The sequence below is a fragment of the Mauremys reevesii genome, linkage group 8 (assembly GCF_016161935.1).
Source record: "Mauremys reevesii isolate NIE-2019 linkage group 8, ASM1616193v1, whole genome shotgun sequence".
Taxonomy (NCBI): Eukaryota; Metazoa; Chordata; order Testudines; family Geoemydidae; genus Mauremys; species Mauremys reevesii.
The window spans coordinates 17,436,219-17,461,276 of record NC_052630.1 but is presented as its reverse complement, the minus strand read 5'-3'; the positions used below and the strand labels follow the sequence as shown (position 1 = coordinate 17,461,276).

Here is a 25,058-nt window from a genome sequence, read left to right as displayed (position 1 = left end):
TCCCTCTTATCCCATGACAGCTCACTTTGCTTAAGAGCCTTTGGTGAGGGACCTTGTCAAACGTTTTCTGAAAATCTAAGTACACTATATCCATGGGATCCCCCTTGTCCACATGCTTGTTGACCCCCCTCAAAGAATTCTAGTAGGTTGGTGAGGCGTAATTTCCCTTTACAAAAACCATGTTGACTCTTCCCCAACAAATAATGTTCTTTTCTCAAGACTAAACAGGTCCAGTTTCTTTAACCTTTCCTCATAGGTCAGGTTTGCTAAACCTTTTTATCGTTTTTGTTGCTCTCCTTCTCCTCTGGACTGTCTCCAATTTGTCGACATGTGCTGTCACCTGCCCCAAGAGCAAGAGACCCTTGGTGCAGACACTGACCCCTCTGCTGGGCTGGACACTAAATCCACTAAGCAAGACTCCAGGCTCAGGCAATCACTCAAAATGGCCAAAATAAAAGGCAAGGGGCAACAGTAACCCCAATCCTACCCCTTCTCCCAGCCCCAACCACTAAGGAGGGGAAACTTGATACTCCCCTATATTTGAGGGTTGGTATAGCCCAATGATGAGCATGATGGGACTTGTAGTACCGCTGCGAGGCCTCTGGGAGCTACACGTCGTCCAGCCATGCGCCCGGCGGCGCGGAGATTTCTGGGACCTGTAGTGTTTCAGCCCCTCCTTCAGCATTAGACTGGCAGCGTGGAAAACTACATTTCCCGCGAGGCCTTGCGGTAGCGTTCTGGCCTTGCGCTTGCCGGAGTGTGGCTGGCAGCCGGTACAGCGTGGAGAAGGCTGCGGAGGCCAGCTGGGGAGTCGGGACCCCGGTCGCAAAGAATAGGATGATGGTGAGTATGGGGCTGTGTCCCGGGGGCACCACGGGCAACTGGTAAGAGGGCGAGAGGTTGGGGGTGTGTGCATTGTCCCACGGGGAGAGAGGCTGGGGCTGTGGTGGTGGGGGCTGTGCATTGTCCCATAGGGTGAGGGGCTGGGGTTACGGGGACTGGGGGGCTGTGCATTGTCCCATAGGGCGAGAGGCTGGGGCTGTGGTGGTGGGCGCTGTGCATTGTCCCGTAGGGTGAGGGCCTGGGGTTATGGGGACTGGGGGCTGTGAATTGTCCCACAGGGTGAGAGACTGTGGCCGGTGTGTTGTGTGCCACAGGGCAAGAGGTGTGTGTGGTGGTGGGGGTGTGTGTGTGTGCATTGTCCCACAGGGAGAAGGGTTGGGGCTGTGAACTCCCTATAGCGTAGTGGTTCTCAAACGTTTGTACTGGTGACCCCTTTCACATAGCAAGCCTCTGTGTGCGACCCCCCCCTTTTAAATTAAAAACACTTCTTTACATATTTAACACCATTATAAATGCTGGAGGCAAAGTGGGGTGTGGGATACAGGCTGACAGCTCGTGACCTCCCATGTAATAACCTTGTGACCCCCAGTTTGAGAACCCCTGCCATAGCGGGTAACTATGACAGCAGACTGCACTCTACATGGGGTCCATACAGTCTCTGTATTTATCAGGGGCATGCTCCATTTCCTGTCATGCCTTCCGTCAAAGGATCTCAAAACAATTTTCTACCATGAATTCACTGAACTTCACAATGCCTTGTGAAGCTGCTGTTCTCTCTCTTTTAGAAAAGGGGAAGATGAGGCACTGACAGGTAAAGTGACTAGCCCAAGGTTACAGAGTGGGATAGTAGCAGAGCTTGGGAAAGAACCTATGTTGACGCCCAGTGCTGTGCTTTAACTAGCAAATGGCAAATGGCATGTATGCTGTTGCTTGACTTTGGCCTGTCAATATGGCATGTGTACTTAAGGAGTTCTTCCTTTTTAGGCTGTCCTGCCAGAGGATTTTTGTTTTACAAATTCATAATACAAATACATAATAGTGACAATTATGCCATGGTGTTGAAACAGTACAAAAGGTATCTAGGATTGGTATAGTACTATAGTCAGTGTCTTGTAAAATGCAGGACACCTCCAGTGAAAATTGGCACTTTCCCTTGAAAGAATAGGCAAGATTACTTAAACTTAAATTTTGGCAACTATAAAAATGTTTATAACAAAATTTAAAAATAAGAACTTGGTTCATCTATTCTCATTGTGTAAGGCAGGTGTTCTCAGCCTTTTTGTTTCTGAGGCCTCCCCTAACATGCTGTAAAAACTCCATGGCCCACGTGTGCCACAATAACTGGTTTTCTGTGTATAAAAGCCAACGCTGGCATAAGGGGGTAGCAACCAGGGCAGATTGCCTGGGGCCCCATCCCATGGGGCCCCCGCGAAGCTACATTGCTCGGGCTTCGGCTTCACCCGGAAGGCGGGGATCAGGGCCCTGGGCTTCAGCCCCATGTGGTGGGGCTTCAGCTTTCTGCCCTGGGCCCCAGTGAGTGGCCCTGCTTGGTGGACCCCCTGAAACCAGCTCATGGCCCCGGACCTTTGGTTAAGAACCACTGGCGTAAGGTCCATACACTAATAAGATGTTTGGAATATCACTGTCCATTGCATAGACAGTGGAAAAAATATTGTTAAGAGATGATGAGTATCCATTTTAATCTCAAATATAGGGATAATTCTGTATCGAGCATAGGAGAACAAGAAGATGTCAGTAGATGGGGTAGATTTGAAACATTTAATCAGGTTATGTAATGCCTTTTGTATGGTTTATAGTCATTCCGTGCCTTTCAATGGCACCCTTTTATTTCAGAGGTCCCCAAACTGTGGGGTGCCCCCACTGGGGAGGTGCAGAGGAATGTTCTGGGGCGAGGTGGGGGATGGGTCAGTCCCCATGAGGGCGCAGGGAGGGAGTGCTATCCAGCCCTGTTCCACTCCCGCTCTGCTCCAGCCTCAGCTGTGGCCCCGGCTCTCAGGCCCGCGCCTGGCCCTGCCCCAGCCTCAGCACCTGGCTGTGGCCCCGCCCCCCAGCTTTGGCCCTTGGCCACGGTTCAGGCCCTGGCCCCAGACCTGCCCCCAGCTGCAGCCCCCTTACCCCTGTCTGCATTTCCCTCCCTCCCTCCTGGAAGCCACGGCTGAGCTCCTTGGTGGTGGGGGGGAACGACACTGACAAGGGTAAGAGGGGGCATGACCCTGAAAAGTTTGGGGCCCACTGCTTTATTTAAATCTGTGCTCACAAGTGTATTGGGTAATTTACAGACAAGTAAATGTAGACACAATCCCAACCACAAATTGCTTACCATCAAGTCCCTGTCCTGAAACCAGTTCCCCTTGAATCTTCTTCTTCAATGCTTTGCTAGTCGACCATAGAGATTGTTCGCCATTTGGTCTATTCCTGTGTGGGACCGCAAGCACTTGATGGGCTGAAAGTCCAATGTCAGAAGACACTTGAAGCACCCTTATAATAGGGGGTCTGCCTCTGGGCCGCCTCCACCTCTCGGTGGGTGGAATTTTACTTCAGCTGTTCCCCTTGAATGGTCCCTTAGGATATGTGCTAACTACTTATGCTAAACTATCTGTTCAACCTTGTATTTAACTGTGACACTCTGAGTACCTTTCTCAGACCTGAGGAAGAGCTCTGTGTAGCTTGAAAGCTTGTCTCTCTCACTAACAAAAGTTGAGCTAATAAAAGATGTTACCTCACCCATCTTGTCTCTCTCTATATACATTAAACTTTATGCATGTTAGTAGTCTGACTTAAATAGTCATAATGTTGGACAATACACAATGAGTGCTAGTAACAAACAATGAGTATACAGAATAGAGAGAAGGAATAGCATCATGTGGTTTCTTAAGGTTGCGTAGGTCTTGATGGTTCCAGTAGTTGTGTTTTGTGGGGAAGTATATGTATATGAATACATTTTAAAAATGTATCAATGTTCGTTGCTTATAAACTAATGCAACTTAGTTTATTAAAACCTTTTAGACAAAGATCTTATACTTCATATGCAATAATGCAAGCAGATTCTGCTCTCTTGCACTTGTAGGAAGTATTATTTCCATTTCTTGTATGGGTAAAATTGAAGCACAGTTAAGTCTAGAGATTTGTCCAGCATTACACAGTGAGTTAGTGAGAGAAATTGGAATAGAGAGGCATGACTTGTCATTCCTTGTTCTAACCGCTATCATTACTTGATAACGCAGTAACTGCCCAGGCATAGGCTGCAGCCATGATGTGCTTGTAAGGCTTTCTTGAGGCACATTTGCAAGGCCCTTTGTATGCTACTGATGGCTACATCAAGGCTTCTGTCTTGGAAGAAGAGTATTAATTACTTCCTTTGAGATTTTTGGTCTTATCACATGATTAAATCTTAGGGCTACAGCCATACGTGGGTCAATCACTCATCACAATATCAACGTCCTGAAGCTCATTCAGGCACTATAGTGGCAGGGAACAGAGTGTTCAAGTATTGGCACTCCTTAAGGTAAGGTCAGAGCAATAGTGAGGAGCAGTACACCTCTACCTCGATATAACGCTGTTCTCGGGAGCCAAAAAATCTTACTGCGTTATAGGTGAAACCGTATTATATTGAACTTGCTTTGATCCACCGGAGAGTGCAGCCTTGTCCCCCTGGAGCGCTGTTTTACCAAGTTATATCTGAATTAATGTTATATCGGGCCGCGTTGTATCGGGGTAGAGGTGTAATATTTTAAATTCAATTGAAAAGCAAAGTTAAGTTAGAAGTATGGTGGTACAAGGCTGGTGAGATCAGACAGCAAGGGCTAATGCCTGTCTGTGGTATAAAGTGGAGATCAACTTCAATCAGTTTCGAAAGAATGTTAATGGTTTTGGATTAACTGTTACAATTTATTGTCCAAATGGTCCCTTTGTGCCAGTGCTTTCATGTTTTAGAACTCATGCTGGTGATAACAAAGCATTCAGTATAGCCTCTTGGTACTTTATCACTCCTGCAACAACACTCTCTGCCAAAGGCTATGTACTGAAAGCCTTGCCATCCTTTTAAAACTATGCAAAATAAACCAACCTGTATTTTTATTTTTAAACTTCCTAACTCCTTGGTCTTTGGGGGCACAAATTGAACCAAACCACTTATGGTTTGCTTTGTTTTTTTCCCTAATGTCGGGGGTGGGAACTCTGTAATGCACAAGTCCATGGTAATTTAGTTGTGATGTACAGACAGATCATTTAGCCAATAGGGCTCCAGGACAGGAGGCTTAATTGCAAGTGGCTTCCTAAGACTGACTTGGAGCTAATATGGAGGCAGCATGGTTTAGTTATCTGAGCAAATGGGAGTGCGGTCGGAATTTAGGAGTTCTAACCTAATGCAAGTAGCTCATCCCTATTTGCTATCATGAAAACAGATATAGAAAAGTTAATGGTACTTCATTTAGGTAGCGAGTTTATGAGGATTCATTAATATTTATAATAGTGCTTTGTAAATATGCAACATTATCTGAGTCCTAAACATTTTACAATATTCACTGAATTTTAACCAGGTGACACTAGTTTTAACCTTTTAAAAAAAATCTTAGGAGAATAGGAGACATATTAACTTTTTGATAGATGGCAGAGTGCTCTAGTTTTGTGTACTCCAGAATGATGATTGGAAATCTGAGATGCAGTTCTAATGTCCAATTACAAGATGAATGCAGAACTATTCTGTGGTATGATGAGTGCAGAAATATGGTAAATGGTTGGCCAACTGGCTAGATTTTTTTCTCTTGTGTTGAATAGGAACGGAAAGGGACAGCAAAAGTGGACTTCCTGAAGAAAATTGAAAAAGAAATCCAGCGGAAGTGGGATGATGCACGAGTGTTTGAGGTTAACGCATCTGATATTGGGAGCCGGACAAGGTAACCTCTTTGTGTGGGGAGGGAAAGCTTCGAACCTAAATAGAGTTGGTTGGAATATCTTTGATGGAAATTTTTTTCGGTCGAAAACTTTCCCCCCTCCATTTTCCAACCATTCTGTTTTTACATAATCTGAAATATTTTTCTGTTTCTACATTATGTGGGAATCCCCGTTGCTGACAGTTTGTAAAGCAGTGACACATGTATGTTGGCTAAAATACCAATGAGCTGAAAGAGATTTCTTCCGTTTCCTTTGTAGCAGCAGGTGCTGCTGACATCAGTGAGTGAGGGTGTTTCTGAGATCCCCTCTGTGACCAGATGATTTCCCATACTTTGTGGTCCTGGTAAAGATTTGTTGGTCTTAATATTTCAATATGGGGCGGTCTGCAGTTCCTGCAAAACTGCTCCCTGAATCAGATAATTGGTGACCCGAAAGGGGCAAACAGTCTCTGAATGCTAAGAGAACTAGTGCAGCAAACCACATGTGGTTATTTTCCTTGTTCAGATTTCAGGAGGATACATGGGACAGCTTTTATATGGGGCAGCTGCAATCCCCTATCTTTAATATTCATGATGTTATCCTCCCAAAAGGTCATGGATTTAAATCCAGAACTATTAATGTTTTAAAGTTTCAGACTGCAAAGGAAAGCTACAGATCAGCACTCCATAGACAATTTTACAGTAATAAATCCTTTGATCTGGAATTCCACGGGGCACTATGGTAACATACAATCATTCTATTCGTAAATGGAATGAAAGCGGCTTTGCTAAATTAAGCTGTTTATACTTCTGGTTAGCATGCAGTTCTATTTATTTTGGGGTTTAAGGTCCTATGGCTTTAAACTCTTGGCACTATTTGTAAAAGTTAAAATAGGTGAAACTAGCTAGAACTACCACAAAACAGAGAGTTTCCATGTCATTGGTGCAGCTGGGAAGCCCTCTGCAAACAGCTTGCCCTTGAATAGTCTAATTAGGAGTCAACCAAGTCACCAAATAGGGTATGTCTTACACTGTACTGAGCCTGAGCTCTTCTAGATCAGCAGGGGGAGCAAGTTATGAAAGTGAGGGCCTCCTGCTGAGAGCTCTGCTGCCATTCCTGGATTCGGTCCTAGAAACTGACAGCAGGAACATCCCTATCAGTCTTAAACGCTACAATGAGATATAAGGTTTCATAGATTCACATTAATAGATTGTAAGGCCAGAATGGACCATTGTGATCATACAGTCTGAATTGCTGCATAACACAGGCCATAGGACTTCCCTGAATTAATTCCTGTTTAAAAAATTCAAGTCTTGATTTGAAAATGATTGAAAATAAACATTAACAGTCTAGAGAGCCCATCAGCCAGCCCTCTTAAAACTCGAATGCAAGTTATCCACACATGGTGATTTAAAAATCTCTAACTTTAACAGCTGCTGTTTAACATGCTCCTGAGTTATTGTTGAAATGGAAAGTGATATGGCTACATCATCAGGCTTTTTTCCAAATACAGAACAGAAATATTTATTGAATACTTCTGCTTTTTCTTCTTTATTGTTGACAATTCTGTCATTTCCATATGGAAATAGACCAATACCATTGTTCTTAATATAATTAGAAAAACTCCTTATTGTCCTTAATTCTGCTGACCATACATTTTTCATTGTGCCCTTCTGGCTCCCTTATTAAATTTATACGATGCCTAATTTCTAATCTATCTTAGTTGTTATCAGTGCTCCATTTCTTCCTTTTGTTATATGTTGTATTTTTATTTTTTTTATAGTTGTTTTCATTTCCCCTCTAAGCCAGGTTGTTTTTTTAACCAGGGTAGCCTTATTTCTTGACACTGGCTTCATGGACATTCATTAAAATTTCTTAAACAGCTCCCAATTATCATTTATATATTGTGTTTAAATTCTTTCCCACAGCCAATTTGGCTCATAATTGTTTTCAGCTTTGTGAAACCCAGTGTATAAAATACTAGTTTTGCCTTTTATTCTGTTTACACAGAAAAAATCAAGTCTTGATTGCTTGTACCTACGCAACCACTAATTTTTAGTTCTGTAATCAATTCCTCTTTATCTGCCAAGATGAAGTCTAATTATAGAATTCCCTTGCTGAATGCAATACTTTTTGAGTTAGGTGAGAGACCACCTCCATGTTACCTTAGTCCCAGAATATTCAGAACTCTAAAGACTGTAACTAGGATCCTACCAAATTCATGGTCCATTTTGGTCAATTTCATGGTCATAGGATTTTAAAAATTGTAAATTTCATGATTTCAGCTATTTAAATCTGAAATTTCATGGTGTTGTAAATGTAGGGGGTCCTGAACCAAAAAGGAGTTTTGTGTGTGGGGGTGTGTGTGTGTCACAAGTTTATTGTGGGGGGACGGGTTGGGGTACTGCTACCCTTACTTCTGCACTGCTGCTGGTGGTGGCGCTGCCTTCAGAGCTGGGCAGCTGGAGAGCGGCGACTGCTGGCTGGGAGCTCAACTCTGAAGGCAGAAGCCACCGACAGCAGCACTGTAGAAGTAAAGATGGCATAGTATGGTATTGGCACCCTTGTGAGCTGCTGCCTGCAGAGCTGGGCCCTCAGTCAGCAGCTGCCACTCTCTGGCTGCCCATCTCTGAAGGCAGCATTGCAGAAGTAAGGGTGGCATGGTATGGTATTGCCACCCTTACTTCTGTGCTGCTTCTGGGGGGATGCTGCCTTCAGAGCTGGGTGCCTGGCTAACAGCTGCCGCTCTCTGGCCACCGGTCTCTAAAGGCAGTGCAGAAATAAGGGTGGCAATACTGTGACCCCTTAAAATAACCTTGTGACCCCCACACAACTTTTGGGTCAGGACCCCCAATTTGAGAAACATTGGTCTCCCCCATGAAATCTGTTTAGTATAGGTAGAAGCACACAAAAGACCAGATTTTACAGGGGGGAGACGCCTTTTTCATGACTGTGAATTTGGTAGGGCTCTAACTATAACCAACAATTTGAATTGTCCCTATAAGCACTGGATGCATATCAGCAGAACATGTTTGTGCTTCTGGGAGGAACACCATTCTGTTGGCGAAAACAGGGTGGTCCGGAGACATTGAGTTGTATTTCCAGCTCTGCTTCTGACTCAGGGTAGGATTTTCAAAAGTGCTTAAGTGACTTAGGAGCACAATTCCACTGAAAAGCAGTGGGACTTATGCTCCTAAATTACTTAGGCAGTTGAGTGAAATCCTTACTTTAATCTCTCTGTGTCTGTGTCACCATCTTTAAAAATGGAGATAAATACCCACATCACAGGGCTGCTGAGGCTTCAGTGTCTGAGGTGTTTTAAGATCCTCAGATGAAAAGCACCATAAACATGTAAGGTGTTTTATACAATTTGATAGCTGATTTCAGCTAGGACTCTCTTACTAAGAGTCACCAGTTTTGAAGCTGGGTGGGATGAAAGCAGAATGTGTTTTTGGGGGAGATATGGGGTGCGTCCCTCAGGTCTAGAATCTGCTTCCCTGTCCATTGGTGCAAAAAAGCCTGTTAGACTGAAACATACCTTATCAGTTTATAATAGGCACTGCTACTTTTACCTCTCCTAGTTCTTTAAATTTACTGTGATAATCACGATGGCTCCTATCTGAATTATAGAGAATATTGTGATTGGATTAACATCCTTACTTTTGCTTGAATAAGGCAGCCTGAGTAGGTTGTTTTCTTGTGGTTCTGAGGAGGGAGTCAGTTTTGTTGTCTTCCTGTTACTTGTTTAAATGTTTTCAAGTTATCATACACGTGCCCAGACAATGAGAAGGGTACAAATAAATACACTTTTAAAAACTGATAATATGACTCACAATGTCGGTGGCTGCATTCTGCATGAGCTGAAGCTTCTGGTGCTGGGGGTGCTGCCGCGCTCGCTGGGTTGAAGTGGTTTCCATTATATACAGGGTTTACAGTTTGGTTCACTGGCTCTCAATATCCCCACTATTAAAAATGGTTCCAGCCCCCGTGCTTCTGAGTGATCTTCAAGATTAGCCCTAAGCAATGACAGTTGTGGTAGTAGCTTGTTCTAGATGTATGATAGGAAATAGCTGCTCTTCCAGGGCTTTTAGACTGTCCAACCTTCAGAAAACTGCCTTAATGATGCTTTGTGTATTTACTCATTTAATGCATACAGCCATCAATGTAAGAATAACTACACTGGACAATCTGAGAACAGAAATCCATAGCTAATGAAGTTGAGGGTAAGAATCTAAATAGCATTGTAATCATTACATATTTATAATAATATATATTCATACGCTGGGAGAGTGGAATGATAGGTGGAAGAGGATTGAAAGCAAGGCAGAGAGAGGATGTCGGGAGGTGAGCTTAGAACTTTCTAATGTTCTCAGGGCTTAGACATTATCCTGGTAGCTTTGACATTCCAATCTATAATTGTAGCAGTACATAGCACTTTAATGTTTGCACAGCATTTTGAATATACAAACAACCCAATGCTCCTGTGAAGTAGGTCAGTATTATCTTCATTATGCAGATGGGGAAACTGCCCTACAATGTCTTATGACCAAGTTCTCTGATTCATACAAAATCTTTGGGCTAGCATAAGCTTGAAGAAGACAGTTACCATGCACCAGTTCCAGATATCACCTTAGATGGTATTTGTCTTGATGATGTTAACCAATTTTGCTACCTTGGCTCTACTGTTATCAGCAATGTAGATCTTGATGCTGAGCTCACTAGTAGAATCAGCAAAGCAGCCAGGAACTTTGGTCTTTTGCAAGACAGAGCCTGGAACAAAAATAAATTGTCAACTAAAGTGAAAATCCGTATTTATGAGACATATGTTTTATCCACTCTTCTATATGGCTCAGAAACACGGACGACTTACGCCACACACACCAAAAGACTAAACAGTTTTCGTGTCCGGTGCTTGCATAAAATTTTTCAAATAAGATGGCAAGACAGGGTGACAAATGTGGAAGTGTTAAATTGTGCTGATATGTCATTCCCTGGAATGTTGATTAGTAAGAAAAGACTCAGGTGGCTTGGACATGTCAAGCAAATGCTGGATTACATGAACCTGAAGAGCATGCTGTACTCTGAAGCTCGCAAAGGGTCTGGAAAGCGAGGCAGAGTGCTGCACAGATTTTGGAATGCTTTGGAATTCCTTTGGAATCTCTGTGAATGATTAGGAAAGGAGTGCAGAATGCCACTCTTTGGTGGAGTCAGTTTGTAGATGGAGCGGGGCATTGCGAGATGGACTGGATCAAGCTTTGTGATGACCGGCATCCGAGGAGGAAAGGATCTGCTGCTCTGATTCAGAGCATTGCTAGTGTGTGGGTGTGACAGGACTGTCACTTGCGCGTTGGACTCAGCAGCCATCAAAGAACTCATCGGCTTATACACCATGCTCTGTAAAGAACATTACTGCCATTGTTGCAGGTGGGGAATCTGAGGCATAGATAGGTTAAGTAAATGACATATCCAAGGCTACACATCAAGTCACTGGCAGAACCAGGATTAGAACTCAAGTGTTTCTTGGTTCTTAGTCCACTGGAAAATGTTGCATCTAGTTACCACCTATCTTGTTAGAACAGTATTCAGTTTGTTTATGAAGACATTTTGCTTATAACCAAATAGATGTTGTTACTGGGGACACTTATGTTATCATAGTTGTGGATCTACAGTAGCTAAACCCTTTATTTAAGCCTGTTTGTTTAATAGATTCATTCATTTAGAATAATAGGCGGTGCCAGTCTCTTATTCTGAAATTCACTTTAAAAGCTAGTTATGGTGGCCTTTTTAAACATCTTTTTAATCCTTCCTCAGTAAAGGGAAGTACTTCGTCACCTTTCCATACCCATATATGAATGGTCGCCTTCACCTGGGACACACGTTTTCTTTATCTAAATGTGAGGTAAGAATTTCTCTTTGCTAATAGCTTTTTATTTTAATGCCTCCTCAGAGCAAATGTTGTTGAGCTGCCAGAGTGCCTCACTTATTATTCTCTTGTCTTAGTAATAACAAAGACTTAAGATGCCAAGTTTTCTGTTTTCTCTACATTTTAATGTCTCTGTCCTTACATAAGTAATCCAGTAAGTAAAATGTAAAATGTTTCTAATCCCAGCAGATTGTGAGATGTTGGACCTTAAAGCCAGGTCATTCTGATTATCCCGTCTTGTATTCTTTGTACTCCCATTTCAAATTCGTCATGATTTTAACAGCTGCTTTCTCACACGAGTTAGAAGATTAAGGTCTGAGATTTCCAAAGAAACCTCAACACATCTTTCTTTTGTGCAAGCTCTAACACCCACATCCAAGTGTTTTTAAATCCTAACAGCTGTGCATGCACAAAATCCACCATCTGTGTGCATATGTGTTTGTGCACACACTTGTTTGTATCCAAAAGTAGGCTATTTTCTAAAATTCTACCACTAGAGAGACGGTATAAAGCAATGATTTCTAGTTATACTGGTTTTCATAGTATTGTCTGCTTAAATCATACTGGATTTGAAGCGTGGATGGCATAAGAGAGTCGCCATAATCACAACTGAAATATTTTTTCAAGGTGCAATGTTTGTGACTTGCTGCGCTAGAGAAGAATGATACATAATATGGGAAAGATGAGAATTCCAACTTTTCTAATGGTACACAACATGAATTCTATCCCTGAAGTTCAGAGATATCCCATCTTAACTACCATTTGATCCTTCAGTTGAGCAGTGTCTTTTTGGCACTCATACAGGCTGAACAGACCATGTCATTCATTAATGTATTATTCATTGTTATCTACTTGACACAGTTTTTTCCTCTTTGTTGACCTGTGCCAATTGAACAGGAACATTATAAGATGAACTACTATTCCCTTTCCTTTCTTAATATAAATATTTGTGAAGAAGAGTATGTCTAGATCATTAGAATAATTGTATAGAATTTCACTGCTTATCTAGTGAAAGTACAATGTGTGCTATACTTAAATTCATGCTCACCTTCCTAATGTACCGTGTCTTGGAGTCAACAGTTTATATAAAATTATGATGATACTGCTGTGCACTCTTTTAATCCATGGAAACTCAGTGCTTTACAAACATTAGTCAGTCAAGTCTTGTGGGATCTGTTATATAGATAAATATTGATTTTGCTTTTCAGGTGGGTAACCTGAGATAGAGACTGAATGAATTGCTCAAGGTTTCACAGCAAGTCAATGGCAGAACTGGGAATATAGTCCTGATTTCCATTCCTTCACTCAGATCATTAGACAGTATTCACCGCTTTCTGTATTTTTAGTAATTTTGACTGCAAAATGAATGAGTCAGAGGTTAAGGACTTAGTGTGTCAACTCACCTGCTTTTTGCAGTTATTGCTTCATATTTCTGATGGATGCTTTTTTGTAAACCTTTCTGTAGTTTGCAGTTGGGTATCAAAGGCTAAAAGGAAAGAATTGCCTGTTCCCATTCGGCCTGCATTGTACTGGCATGCCCATTAAGGTAAGACTGCTCTGAGTTAATAAGGGCTCTTCAGCATAGTTCTGTATTTAAGTGAAGTTTTCAATTAGCCCTACACTGCATATTCAAAGTATTGATTGAACTGATTGACGAATGCATAGATGCAGTTTGAACTGAAACCTGTCAATTTTTAGGATTTTTACAGCATGAAAGCATGGCTGAATTTGAATTAAAAAGTATCTCCTGTGGGCACTTCTGGAAATTAACACCTTTGTCTCAAACCAAAGTGTTTAGATCATATTTACATCCTTTCCACACCCACACTGATGTGTGGCATCCCCTGTCATCATAGGTACAGACAGAATCCACAGTACTTGGATTTGGACACTTCCTAGGAAGAAGATGGTATTTTAGATTATAGTGAATAGGATTAGATTCTTGCCATGGTAATTCTAGCTGACATGCATAGGATGGAATTGATTGCTATGTAATTCTCCAGTGTATGCAGCCAGGGAGCTGGTGGGGTACATCTCTGCTCTGATGCCTTATATATTTATTAATTAATAAATATATATTGCAATAGGACCTAAAGGCCACAACCAGGTTTATTATGTACAAACACCTAATGAATGACTTACTACAAAGATCTTACAATCTGAGTCATTTGGGTGTATCCAATGTTATCAGTGCACAAGGGCCTTTTAATAATATATTTTTATGTTCTAAAGTTACTTCATAGCTGCAAAACGTACAAGCAGATTATGTCTTTGTTCCTGCGTAGCCAACATTGCTTATGCACCTAGGACTATGATTAAAAATGAGCAGTGACTAATAATTTTTGTATTGATTAATGGCTAATAAGCTGTCCTGATTATAAATGAGGCTTGATAATTGCTTTCCTATTCCATCATTAATTAAAATATGAAGTGGAGGAGAATTTTTTCAATTCCTAGCCAGTGGTCAAAGATGGACAGGTTAGTAGTGAATTAGGGGGGATTAGTGAACTACAAGCCAGGACACTTGCAACTTATCATGAGTCTCCAGAAGTGGTTTAAATTGCTTTAGTGGAAAGGGAGATGAAAAGCTGAGTCCTGCGATAGAAAATATTATAAATACAGTCTTTCAAGTACATAAATAATTGATATAAAAATCAGTTATTGATAATTGTTCCAGCCTTAGCCACTGAGCAGTTCTGATAGGTTACCAATGACTTTTTATTTAGGCATGTGCAGATAAGCTGAAAAGAGAAATGGAATTATATGGCTGCCCACCTGAGTTCCCTGATGAGGACGAGGAAGAGGAAGAAATGGCTGCTAGAAGAGAGGAGGAAGTGGTCATCAGAGACAAGGCAAAAGGCAAAAAGGTAAAGTTTTGTATCAAACCTTTCTGAAAGTATTTGTATAAATACATATGGGCACATGGCATATATACCTATGCACGTGAAATGTAAATATGCAGATTTTTAATGTACATTTGTTAAAGCTATTTTTTCACTTAAATGTAGTGCTTTTAATGTTTGCTTTGAAGAGATGCTTTAATTACTTGGTCTTCAGAATCTCATGTTAATGCATAAAAGCTTTCTAATGATGAGCTTTCTTAGACTCTTCAATAGTCTGAGGGAAATGGAGTCTGGCCCCTCGCTTAGGATGTTGAAAAGGACACTGGACAAAGCACTTGAAAACATACTGAAGCGGTTCTTATGGGTAGGGCGCCCCGCCCTAGGGTTAGGATTCCTATGGGTAGGGCACTTGGAGCTAGGGTTAGGGTTCCTAAGCGTAGGGCACTTGGAGCTAGGGTTAGGGTTTCTATGGGTAGGGCTTCCCGCCCTAGGGTTAGGGTTCCCAAGGGTAGGGCACTTGGAGCTAGGATTAGGGTTCCTATGGGTAGGGCGCCCCGCCCTAGGGTTAGGGTTCCTAAGGGTAGGGCACTTGGAGCTAGGGTTAGGGCTCCTGTTGTTAGGGCGCCCCGCCCTAGGCTTAGGGTTCCAAAAGGTAGGGCACTTGGAGCTAGGGTCAGGGTTTCTAAGGATAGGGCACTTTGAGCTAGGGTTAGGGTTCTTATGGGTAAGGCACTTGGAGCTAGGGTTAGGATTCCTATGGGTAGGGTACTCTACCCTAGGGTTAGGGTTCCTATGGGTAGGGCACTTGGAGCTAGGGTTCGGGTTCCTATGGGTAGGGCGCCCCGCCCTAGGGTTAGGGTTCCTATAGGTAGGGCACTTGGAGCTTGGGTTAGGCTTCATATGAGTAGGGTGCTCCGCCCTAGGGTTCGGGTTCCTGTGGGTAGGGCACTTGGAGCTAGGGTTAGGTTTCCTATAGGTAGGACACTTGGAGCTAGGGTAGGGTTCCTATGGGTAGGGCACTTGGAGCTTGGGTTAGGCTTCATATGAGTAGGGCGCCCCGCCCTAGGGTTCGGGTTCCTATGGGTAGGGCGCCCCGCCCTAGGGTTCGGGTTCCTATGGGTAGGGCGCCCCGCCCTAGGGTTCGGGTTCCTATGGGTAGGGCGCCCCGCCCTAGGGTTCGGGTTCCTATGGGTAGGGCGCCCCGCCCTAGGGTTCGGGTTCCTATGGGTAGGGCGCCCCGCCCTAGGGTTCGGGTTCCTATGGGTAGGGCGCCCCGCCCTAGGGTTAGGGTTCCTAAGGGTAGGGCGCCCCGCCCTAGGGTTCGGGTTCCTAAGGGTAGGGCGCACCGCCCCAGGGTACGGGTTCCTCTGGGTAGGGCGCCCGCCTAGGGTTCGGGTTCCTATGGGTAGGCGCCCGCCCTAGGGTTAAGCTTCCTAAGCGTAGGGCACTTGGAGCTAGGGTTAGGGTTCCTGTGGGTAGGGCAGTTGGAGCTAGGGTTAGGGTTCCTATGGGTAGGGCGCCCCGCCCTAGGGTTAGGGTTCCTATGGGTAGGGCGCCCCGCCCTAGGGTTAGGGTTCCTAAGGGTAGGACACTTGGAGCTAGGGTTAAGGTTCCTAAGCGTAGGGCACTTGGAGCTAGGGTTAGGGTTCCTGTGGGTAGGGCAGTTGGAGCTAGGGTTAGGGTTCCTATGGGTAGGGCTCCTATGGGTAGGGCTTCCCGCCCTAGGGTTAGGGTTCCCAAGGTTTGGGCACTTGGAGCTAGGATTAGGGTTCCTATGGGTAGGGCAGTTGGAGCTAGGGTTAGGGTTGCTATGGGTAGGGCACTTGGAGCTAAGAAGTAATAATGCTGCTCTGAGTGTGATGGATTAGATGACCTAATTGGTAGTTTCATCTCCCCATTTTTTGATGACTCTCTGGGCTAAATTGAGAATCAAACCCTGACTATATGTATCCCGTACAACCATATTCGTAAGAGTGGCTTATCAAACAAACTATTAAGGATATTTATGAATTTGGGAAGATACAGGAAATATTAGGCCAGGGAAAACTTTAGTTCTGGGGGGTTAAGTCTTGTTCCTTACGGATTAATTTGTGGTTTGTTAGATAATTTGTGAGCAAAGGATTTGGGACGCAGTCTGTTCTCTCCATGCACACGTATGTGTGAAAAACAGATCTTGCATAGGCTTTGTCTACACTGGCAACTGAATGATCCAACTTTTGTTGTTCAGAGGTGTTAAAAAGCCACACCCGTGAAAGACAAAAGTTTTCTTTATGAAAAGTAGTGGTGTGAACAACGCTTTGTCGGCAGGAGCGCTGTCCTGCCAATAAATCTACCACCACTCATTGGGGATGGAAGTGTTTTGTCGTCGGAAGAACCTTCTCCTGCTGACAAACAGCGGCTACACTGCATGCCTTTTAGTGGCACGACTGTAGTGGCACAACCATCTCGCTAAGAGGTGCGTAGTGTAGACAAAGCCTAATTTGGCCTGTGGCAAGTGAATATTTTGTTTTGTTTCTCTACAATCTTCAATCTTAATTTCCAGCTATTTGTCCCTAGCATATGCAAGCAAAATAGGAGCAGAAGAGATTATCAATCAATCAGAAGGATCTAGAGGAGAGCTACTTAACCTTTTCCTGCAAACGTATCTTTATTAGACCAAGACCTCGCCTGTACCAGTCAGTGCTTGCTAACTGCCCCACAGCATGCCCTGATCTCTGAAAGTATTTGGACTGATTTGAACTTCATTCTCTTGGCTGCAGCATGTTAGAGTAGACACATGTGAATGTGAGGCAGACCGTGAGTATATACCAGCACCCATCGCGGTGTATCCTCATTAAATCAGAGAAAGGCAGCCAAAATAGCAGTACTCGTATGCATCTCAGTGATTGGAAAGTGTTATGTTAGGATTGAATGATTCCCTGCAGGAGAAGAAACAGTGAGACGTGCTTGGATGTTCTTTTGCTCATTATACTTGTCTTTTTAGAGTAAAGCTGCAGCCAAGACTGGCTCTTCCAAGTACCAGTGGGGGATCATGAAGTCTTTGGGTCTCTCTGATGAAGAAATAGTGAAGTTTTCAGAGGCTGAGCATTGGCTTGATTACTTCCCACCCCTTGCTCTTCAGGACCTAAAGAGTATGGGGCTGAAGGTACATGTTTAAAATCTAAAATGCTGTTACAAGCATGAATTCTCTTATTGGTTTTATTAAATTAATTTTGAGATCTCTTCTCCCCTTGATGTGTTTGCCTAACATTAGTGGCAGTGCAGTAAGTATTGGAACATCCAAAGTGTTATAAAGCATTAATTAAGCATCACAATATCCTTGTATGATCAGTAAGTATTATCTCAATTTTACAGCTAATGCACAAAGATTACCTGAAACACTGAAGGTCATATAGCAAGACAGGAATAGAACCCATTGTGTATTGCCCCAGAAGATATGTCAAATGCCAAATCATCCCTGCAGTTACTTCCACATCACACAGGAAACGCTCAATGCCAAATTGCTCTCTAGTGATGGAATTCCTTCACGTTTAGGACCCTGGCTTACTAGTGACTTGCTGGTGGTACAAGTAATTGATAGGTTTTGTTCTGCTATCCACGACTTCCCAGTGCATCAGATCCTGCCCTGGTGGTTGATAGCCAAAAGTTGTTGCTGTCTCATGTGTGTGCATTGATTTGTTATTAGTACTAATGTGGCTCCTTTGGGCAGTCTCTGTAGAAAATCCAAGGACAGAATGTCTATTGAAGACAGAGCTGCCTCAACAACCCTCGAGGGAGTCTCTTCCACATCACAGTTGACTCACTGTTTTTCTAACTGGTTGGGAAACTTTCACTTTGTTTCTCATGGCTGCACCTGTTCTGTGGATAGAGAGGATGTCAGATTTTTAGTTCTTTTAATCTGGCCCCTTTCACCATCAAAAAACTTATTTAAATACAGAGAAATAACTGAGGGGAGTCTGTTCATTTATTTATTTTAGGAAATGCCATCTCCCTGAGCTTCAGTGATGGAAGTTTGCTTGTCCATAAAGGGGTGTGTGTGTGTGTGTGTGTGTACGTACATACGTACGTACATGATGCGACTTTTATATAATTATACCTTACTTTTCTTTGAAGATTTTAAGGTGAAAGGTGCTACAGATCATTTATATGTGATGCCATTTACAGGCAGCCCCCTCTAGGGTGTAGCATAGCCTCCAGATAGACAATGTGCATAACACATGCAGAGGAGAAAGGGAATCCATAAAGGCCACCAGAGAAATATGTCCCCACCACCCTGGTCTTACAAAAAGTGGTATGGAGCAAACAAAGGACAGAACCTAGGCTTTTGAACGTCTTTTCTGAAAGACCCACATGAAATCAACTGCATAGAATTTGTATATACATACAAGTGTCAAACAATCAAGGGTGTTTATTTTTTTTATTTTTTTTGTTTCATGGAGCAGGTACCTTGTAGGGTTTGAATAAGCATAGCAAATGAGTGAGATGAAGCAAGTGCTCTGTGTGTGAATGTTCACAGAAATCTTTGGCTGGATTTGCTTACCTGTTACTTGCATATCTTTTCAGGTGGATTGGAGGCGTTCTTTCATTACCACTGATGTTAACCCTTATTACGACTCATTTGTACGGTGGCAATTTTTAACACTGAAGGAAAGAAATAAAATAAAATTTGGGAAACGGTAAATATGCTCTCTTTAATTTACTAAGTCTGTACTATTAAAAACCTAGCAAAAAATGTAAATTTCCCCCCCATGCACTGCTTTTAAAAAGTTGGGTATAATATTATGTGTCTCTGTGACTTAGTTATCATTTTGTAATTTATACAGACTCACCCCAGCAAGCCCTCTGAATGCAGATGTCCCACTGAAGTTAGTGGGTTACTATGCTCAGCCAGTTGTCCATTTGGGTCCTTAGGCTTCAGGGGTGAGGTTTTTAAAAGCTTTCAGTATTTACCTAACTTTGCTTCCATTGATATCAATGGTAGGACTTTCATTGACATTAATGGTAACAGAGTTAAGCAAATTGAGTGCTATTGAAAAATCCCACCCAAAGTTCTTTGTGCCAGGGATCATGTCCTCCTCCTTGTCTGTAGATGGCTATGCATACCCCTAAATAATAATTTACTGTGTTTCCTAGGTATACAATTTATTCTCCAAAAGATGGACAACCTTGCATGGATCATGACAGGCAAACTGGAGAGGTGATGTATTTTATTTGACACAAGTTCTTTGTATGTTGTACGTAACTTTTAAATAACGAAGAAGTATGCTATATGCTGAAAATGATTATTAAATATATCTTTATGTTGACTTATCTGATCTCAAGCTATTAATACATGGGAAGCTTGGATGTCCCTAGAAAAAATAATAATTGTTGTGACACATGCAACAGATAGTGTTAACTGTAGCCAGTTTTCTCAGAGTGATAATCTGGCAGTTGATGTCCTGACTTGCACAAGAGCATGATTCAATGCCCCCTGAAGTCCAATTCATTTACTTTAGTGGTGTAATATAATAGCCTAGATGAGTAAGATGTTTGATCATAGGTATAAATAGGACTCCGAACTGCAGTCTGTATGCTGCTAAGCTCCCATTGACATCATTGGAAGTCTAGTTTATTGACGGACCCCAATATAAGATCCTGAAATAGCATTTGAATTGTGCTACTACAAAATGTAGAATTGATTTTTGGGAAATGGTACTTTTGCTGCATAAGTAGACTTTTATATTGACTACTGGTCTCTGTGTGTGACTCTTAGGGTGTTGGACCTCAAGAATATACGTTAATAAAAATGAAGGTGATAGAGCCTTACCCTGCAAAGCTGAGGTAGGTCTCATAGATTCATGGATTTTCCGGCCAGGAGGAACCATTAGATCATCTAGTGTTACCTCCTGTGTAACATAAACCACAGAATTTCAACCGTTACCTCTGCATTGAGCCTAATACCTTGTATTTGACTAAAACGTATCTTCCTGAAAGGCATCAAGTCTCCTTTATAAATGTATTCAATAGGGATCAAGTCTCCTTAATTTAAAAAAAAAAAGAAGGAAAAAAAAAGGTTGGTCAGGAAAAACCGAGTTTTCTTATTTTAATGTGCCCTATCTTATTTTAGTGGCCTTAAAGGAAAAAATATCTTCTTGGTGGCAGCTACTCTCAGACCAGAGACCATTTTTGGACAGACTAACTGTTGGGTTCGCCCAGATATGAAGTACATTGGCTTTGAGACTGTGAATGGGGATATTTTTATCTGCACCCAAAGAGCTGCCAGGAACATGTCCTACCAGGGCTTTACAAAAGATAACGGAGTGGTACCTGTCGTCAAGGAGCTGATGGGAGAGGTGAGCATCTTGCAGCTTATAGGCCAAGTTATGGACTCCTGCAGGAATTGTGCTTTGCCTGTTTGTGGCATACAAACTTGATGACACTTTAATCTATATTGGTAGCTTTTTGGTGAGTGTTAAGTGACCAAATAAAGAATGGGGAGGAGATTAAATAGCTGCACTAGTCTGGTAATCTATGGACAAATGTGTTAATGTTGCCACAATCTTATTTGAGAACTAATGGCACAAGTAATGTGTGTTGCAGTATGTAAAGCAGTGACTTGTTATTTTTACTACAAAGAATGGAAGGGAAATAATAGTTAGTTAGAATGAGTTAAATGAGTCTAGGATCATTCTCTACTGAAATACCCAGTTCACCCTGGGTGAGAATAGCTACTTCCTTTGACTGCTCCCTGTCTTTAATGCTTGGGCCAGGTGTTCAGCATATGTAGCTTCACGAACGTTGAATAAAAATGCTGACTCAATGGCATTTTGGGGTGTGCCATTCTACATCACTGTCTAACTAGAATGCCACCTGCTAAAACTTGATGCACTGGATTTCCTGACAATGTCCTTTGTGTTACTAAGTCACATGAAGGACAGAAGGTGGAATATTCTATTCCATCTTATTAAAGATAGAATCCATATAAATTGGAGGTGGGGAAGACTGCTAGGACACCTACTCCAACCCTTTGTCAATGCATGAATGGTCCTCACAATACGAGTGCTTTTCCAGTCGTTCATTCAATTTATAGCTAAATTTCTCAATTCCTTCCTCCATTTTCTTTGGGAGTCTGTTTTTCAGTCTAATACTCCTCTGGAAGTTTTTTCTGATATTCAGCCTTTAACTCTCTTTCACCTAAATGTACCACAATAAACCATTCCATTCTCTCCTTGCTGTTTACACTTTTCAGTTATTTGGAGACGGTCTCTCCCCACTCAACCATCCCTTTATCAAAATTCTTCTGTGTCTGGAGAATGGGTATAATCCACTGTACTGTTCTCCAATTCTAATAATTTTTGTTGCTCTTCTCTAAATTCCTTCCAGGATCTGGTACTTCATTTCCTAGTAATGAATAAAACAATCCATTATACTGTCCCAAAGAGTTATATGCATGGTATCTAATTACTTTGCAGAAGAAGGGCTTCTGCAGTTTGAATTGTGTCATGGCCTTTTAATTTATTTATCTATTTACACTATGTGGGGAAGACCAGCTGATGTAAAGGAACATCAGCTCAGTAGGTTCCTTCTGAGCCAGGCCAACACAGTGCTCCTTGTTCTAATATTCCTCTCTTGCACAGGAGATTCTTGGAGCTGCACTCTCTGCCCCTTTAACGTCCTACAAAGTCATCTATGCTCTTCCTATGCTCACAATTAAGGAAGATAAAGGTAAGATAAAAGTAATTTTCTTGCATGAGCCTGTTCATTACATCCCATGTTTCATAGTATATATTAATTGATTTTTGTTACCTGATTGATTTTTTTTTTTGCAAGGCACTGGAGTGGTCACAAGTGTCCCATCTGATGCTCCTGATGACATTGCAGCCCTGAGAGATTTGAAGAAAAAACAGGTCAGCCTGTCATTCAGATCTGTATTGCTCACAGTTCGAGTGTTCTGAGTGACAAAAACAAGTACATTGATAACTAAAATGGGGACCATTTTTTTTAGTTGAGGAAACTTCCGTGAGTGGCCTCTAAACTTATGTGCAAACTAAGTGTACAGTGTTGCAGACTCTAGTTTGGAATCCACTTGTAAATAATATTTTAAAAAAATCTGATCTTCACTATCATTTTCGTGCAGACTTGGGAAATGATTCTGTACCAGAACCTCATCATTTTTATATTATGGGGTTGTCAAGACTATTAAGGTGGAAATTAGTACCAAGTGTGAGAGGGATTTCTCTGGTGTGGTCACTTGGCCATTGGTTACTAGGCTGAGACCACTGTACTCATTTCACATAAGCCAAGTAGCAGCCATTTGATTATATAGTACCAAAAGCATGCTAGGTGTTTCAAAAATAAGTGAGACTGCTCCCTGCCCCGAAGAGCTTAAAGTCTAGACATAAATTTTCTAGGTAGTGTGGTACCTGAGCACCTAACAAATGCTAATGTATTTATTCTCAGAACACCCTGGATGGTACAGAAGTAGCATTTTTCCCCATTTTATAACTGGGAAACTTGAGCCACATAGGGATTAATGAGTTGTCTGAGACCAACTGGAAATCGATGGCCAAATTGGGGGGCTGAACCCAGATTTCTTAATTCCCAAGGAGTGGTGGGCAAATAGGGTTGACAGCATGTCTGAGAGCATGATATATTATTCATTCAGAAGGACATTCTTTTTGTTAAGGAATTACACATAATGAAAAATAAGTTTTTAAAAAAAATCCCTCTGTTTTATGTTTTTGTTTTTGTTTGTTTTTTAACATCTTCTGTAGGCCCTAAGAGGGAAATATGGAATTAAAGATGAAATGGTCCTGCCTTTTGAACCGGTGAGTGCAGCTAAGTGTGTCTCTCAAATATACATGGCTTTTTTAATTTGAATTAGGAGCTTGCATACCTTTCAGAAATTTTGTTTTTAAAATCCTTTATTAGCCAAAAGAGCTTGAAGCATCAGAAGAACTTGCCCTCATAGTTGTGAAACTGCAGTTGTTAGGCTGTGGCCTTGAAGGAGCAAAGCTCTACTACTTTGAATTTTTTTTTTTTTTAACACAAAATCCTATTTTTTGTAGCAAGTGCTACTTTGAGGCTTCAGTTTAGAGTTTGAGTCTCTGTTTGTGGATTAAAACCACCTGTGATAATCTTGATTTAATGGAGAGTATATTATCTGCTCCATGCAAAGTGCTATATCTATGTCACTTCTGTTACTGCTAATGGAGTTTATGGGGATTCAGCCATGTATGTCATTTTGAGAGTATAGATTACAGCCAAATACATCTCAGATTTTCTGCATTGCTCCTGCTCTCCTCTCAGTTAGCTACTCAGTACTCCTTGTCTGTCTCGTGCACAGGGGAAAAAATTGGGTTATTGCTTGCAGATGTGCAGTCAGCAGTCACTCTGGGGAGTGCCAGAAATTCCTGATGAGCCTAGTGGCATTGTGTTGAATTTTTGTAAAATTCCACCAAATTTGATTAACAGTAAATTCTGGAAAGCAGCACACTATGTATAAAACAGCATGAATTCAAAGACTGCTGTAACTTTGACAGCTGCTTTTAATAGGTGTTTTCTCTATAATATCACTTGTTCTGTGCAAATCATCCAAGTATAATCATGAATTTTCACAATTGGTAGATATATGCCTTTCTTCCTCACCTCCAAATCTCTGATTTCAATTGCCATGTTGGTTGTTGGATTGTGAACATGGAAGAAAAATGCACTTGACTCTGCATTTTCTTCGGAGTACAATTTCCACTGAAGGCTGCGAAATTCAAGAGACAAGTCCCTGCAGGACTTGTGTTGCGTTCACACAATTTGAAACAAATCCTGACAATACCATGCTATTCCCAGGTGCCCATCATCGAAATCCCAGGCTACGGCAGCCTTTCTGCTCCATTGGTCTGTGACGAGTTGAAAATCCAGAGCCAGAATGATAAAGAGAAACTTACAGAGGCTAAGGAGAGAGTGTACCTGAAAGGATTTTATGAGGGAGTAAGTAACTAGGCTTCCCTAGGTGTGTTGTGAAAACTTTTTTTTTTATACTGAAGTTGATAAACATTTGAAAGGAGGCAGATTGGGGTGGCCAACGTGTGGTTCCAAAGCCACATGCCGCTCCTTGTATAGGCACTAGCTCCGGGGCTGGAGCTACAGGCGCCAACTTTCCAATGTGCCGGGGGTTGCTCACTGCTCAATCCCTGACTCTGCCACAGGCCCTGCCCCCACTCCACCCCTTCCCGCCCCCTCCCTTGAGCCTGCTGTGCCCTCATTCCTCTCCCTTCCCCTCCAGAGCCTCCTGCATGCCATGAAACAACTGATTGGGAGGTGCAGGGAGGGAGGGGGAGGTGCTGATTGGCAGACCTGCTGGTGGGCGGGAGGTGCTGGGAGTCGGGGGGGTGGGCAAGAGCTGATGGGGGGCTGCTAACATATTACTGTGGCACTTTGGCATCTTACATTGGTAAATTCTGGCTCCTTCTCAGGCTCAGGTTGGCTACCCCTGTAATAGATTAATAAATCGGGAAGACGAAGGTGTATGGATTTTTTTGGGGATGGGTGTCGGGTCCTTTTGGGATTTTTTAATGGCC

General features: G+C 42.3%; 1 protein-coding gene across 1 annotated transcript in view; it reads left to right on the top strand.

Annotated features, from left to right (window-relative positions):
- Window positions 1–686: 686 nt before the first annotated feature.
- LARS1 (leucyl-tRNA synthetase 1) overlaps window positions 687–25,058 on the top strand; it is a 48,450-nt gene continuing 24,078 nt past the window's right edge. The window contains exons 1-14 of the mRNA XM_039485835.1: window positions 687–843; window positions 5,641–5,759; window positions 11,548–11,635; window positions 13,125–13,205; window positions 14,386–14,526; window positions 17,486–17,647; window positions 19,066–19,178; window positions 19,636–19,699; window positions 20,258–20,325; window positions 20,612–20,837; window positions 22,122–22,209; window positions 22,315–22,391; window positions 23,259–23,312; window positions 24,328–24,468. Coding sequence (XP_039341769.1) covers window positions 838–843; window positions 5,641–5,759; window positions 11,548–11,635; window positions 13,125–13,205; window positions 14,386–14,526; window positions 17,486–17,647; window positions 19,066–19,178; window positions 19,636–19,699; window positions 20,258–20,325; window positions 20,612–20,837; window positions 22,122–22,209; window positions 22,315–22,391; window positions 23,259–23,312; window positions 24,328–24,468 — 1,428 coding nt within the window. The 5' untranslated portion in view covers window positions 687–837. The remainder of the gene's footprint in view (window positions 844–5,640; window positions 5,760–11,547; window positions 11,636–13,124; window positions 13,206–14,385; window positions 14,527–17,485; window positions 17,648–19,065; window positions 19,179–19,635; window positions 19,700–20,257; window positions 20,326–20,611; window positions 20,838–22,121; window positions 22,210–22,314; window positions 22,392–23,258; window positions 23,313–24,327; window positions 24,469–25,058) is intronic.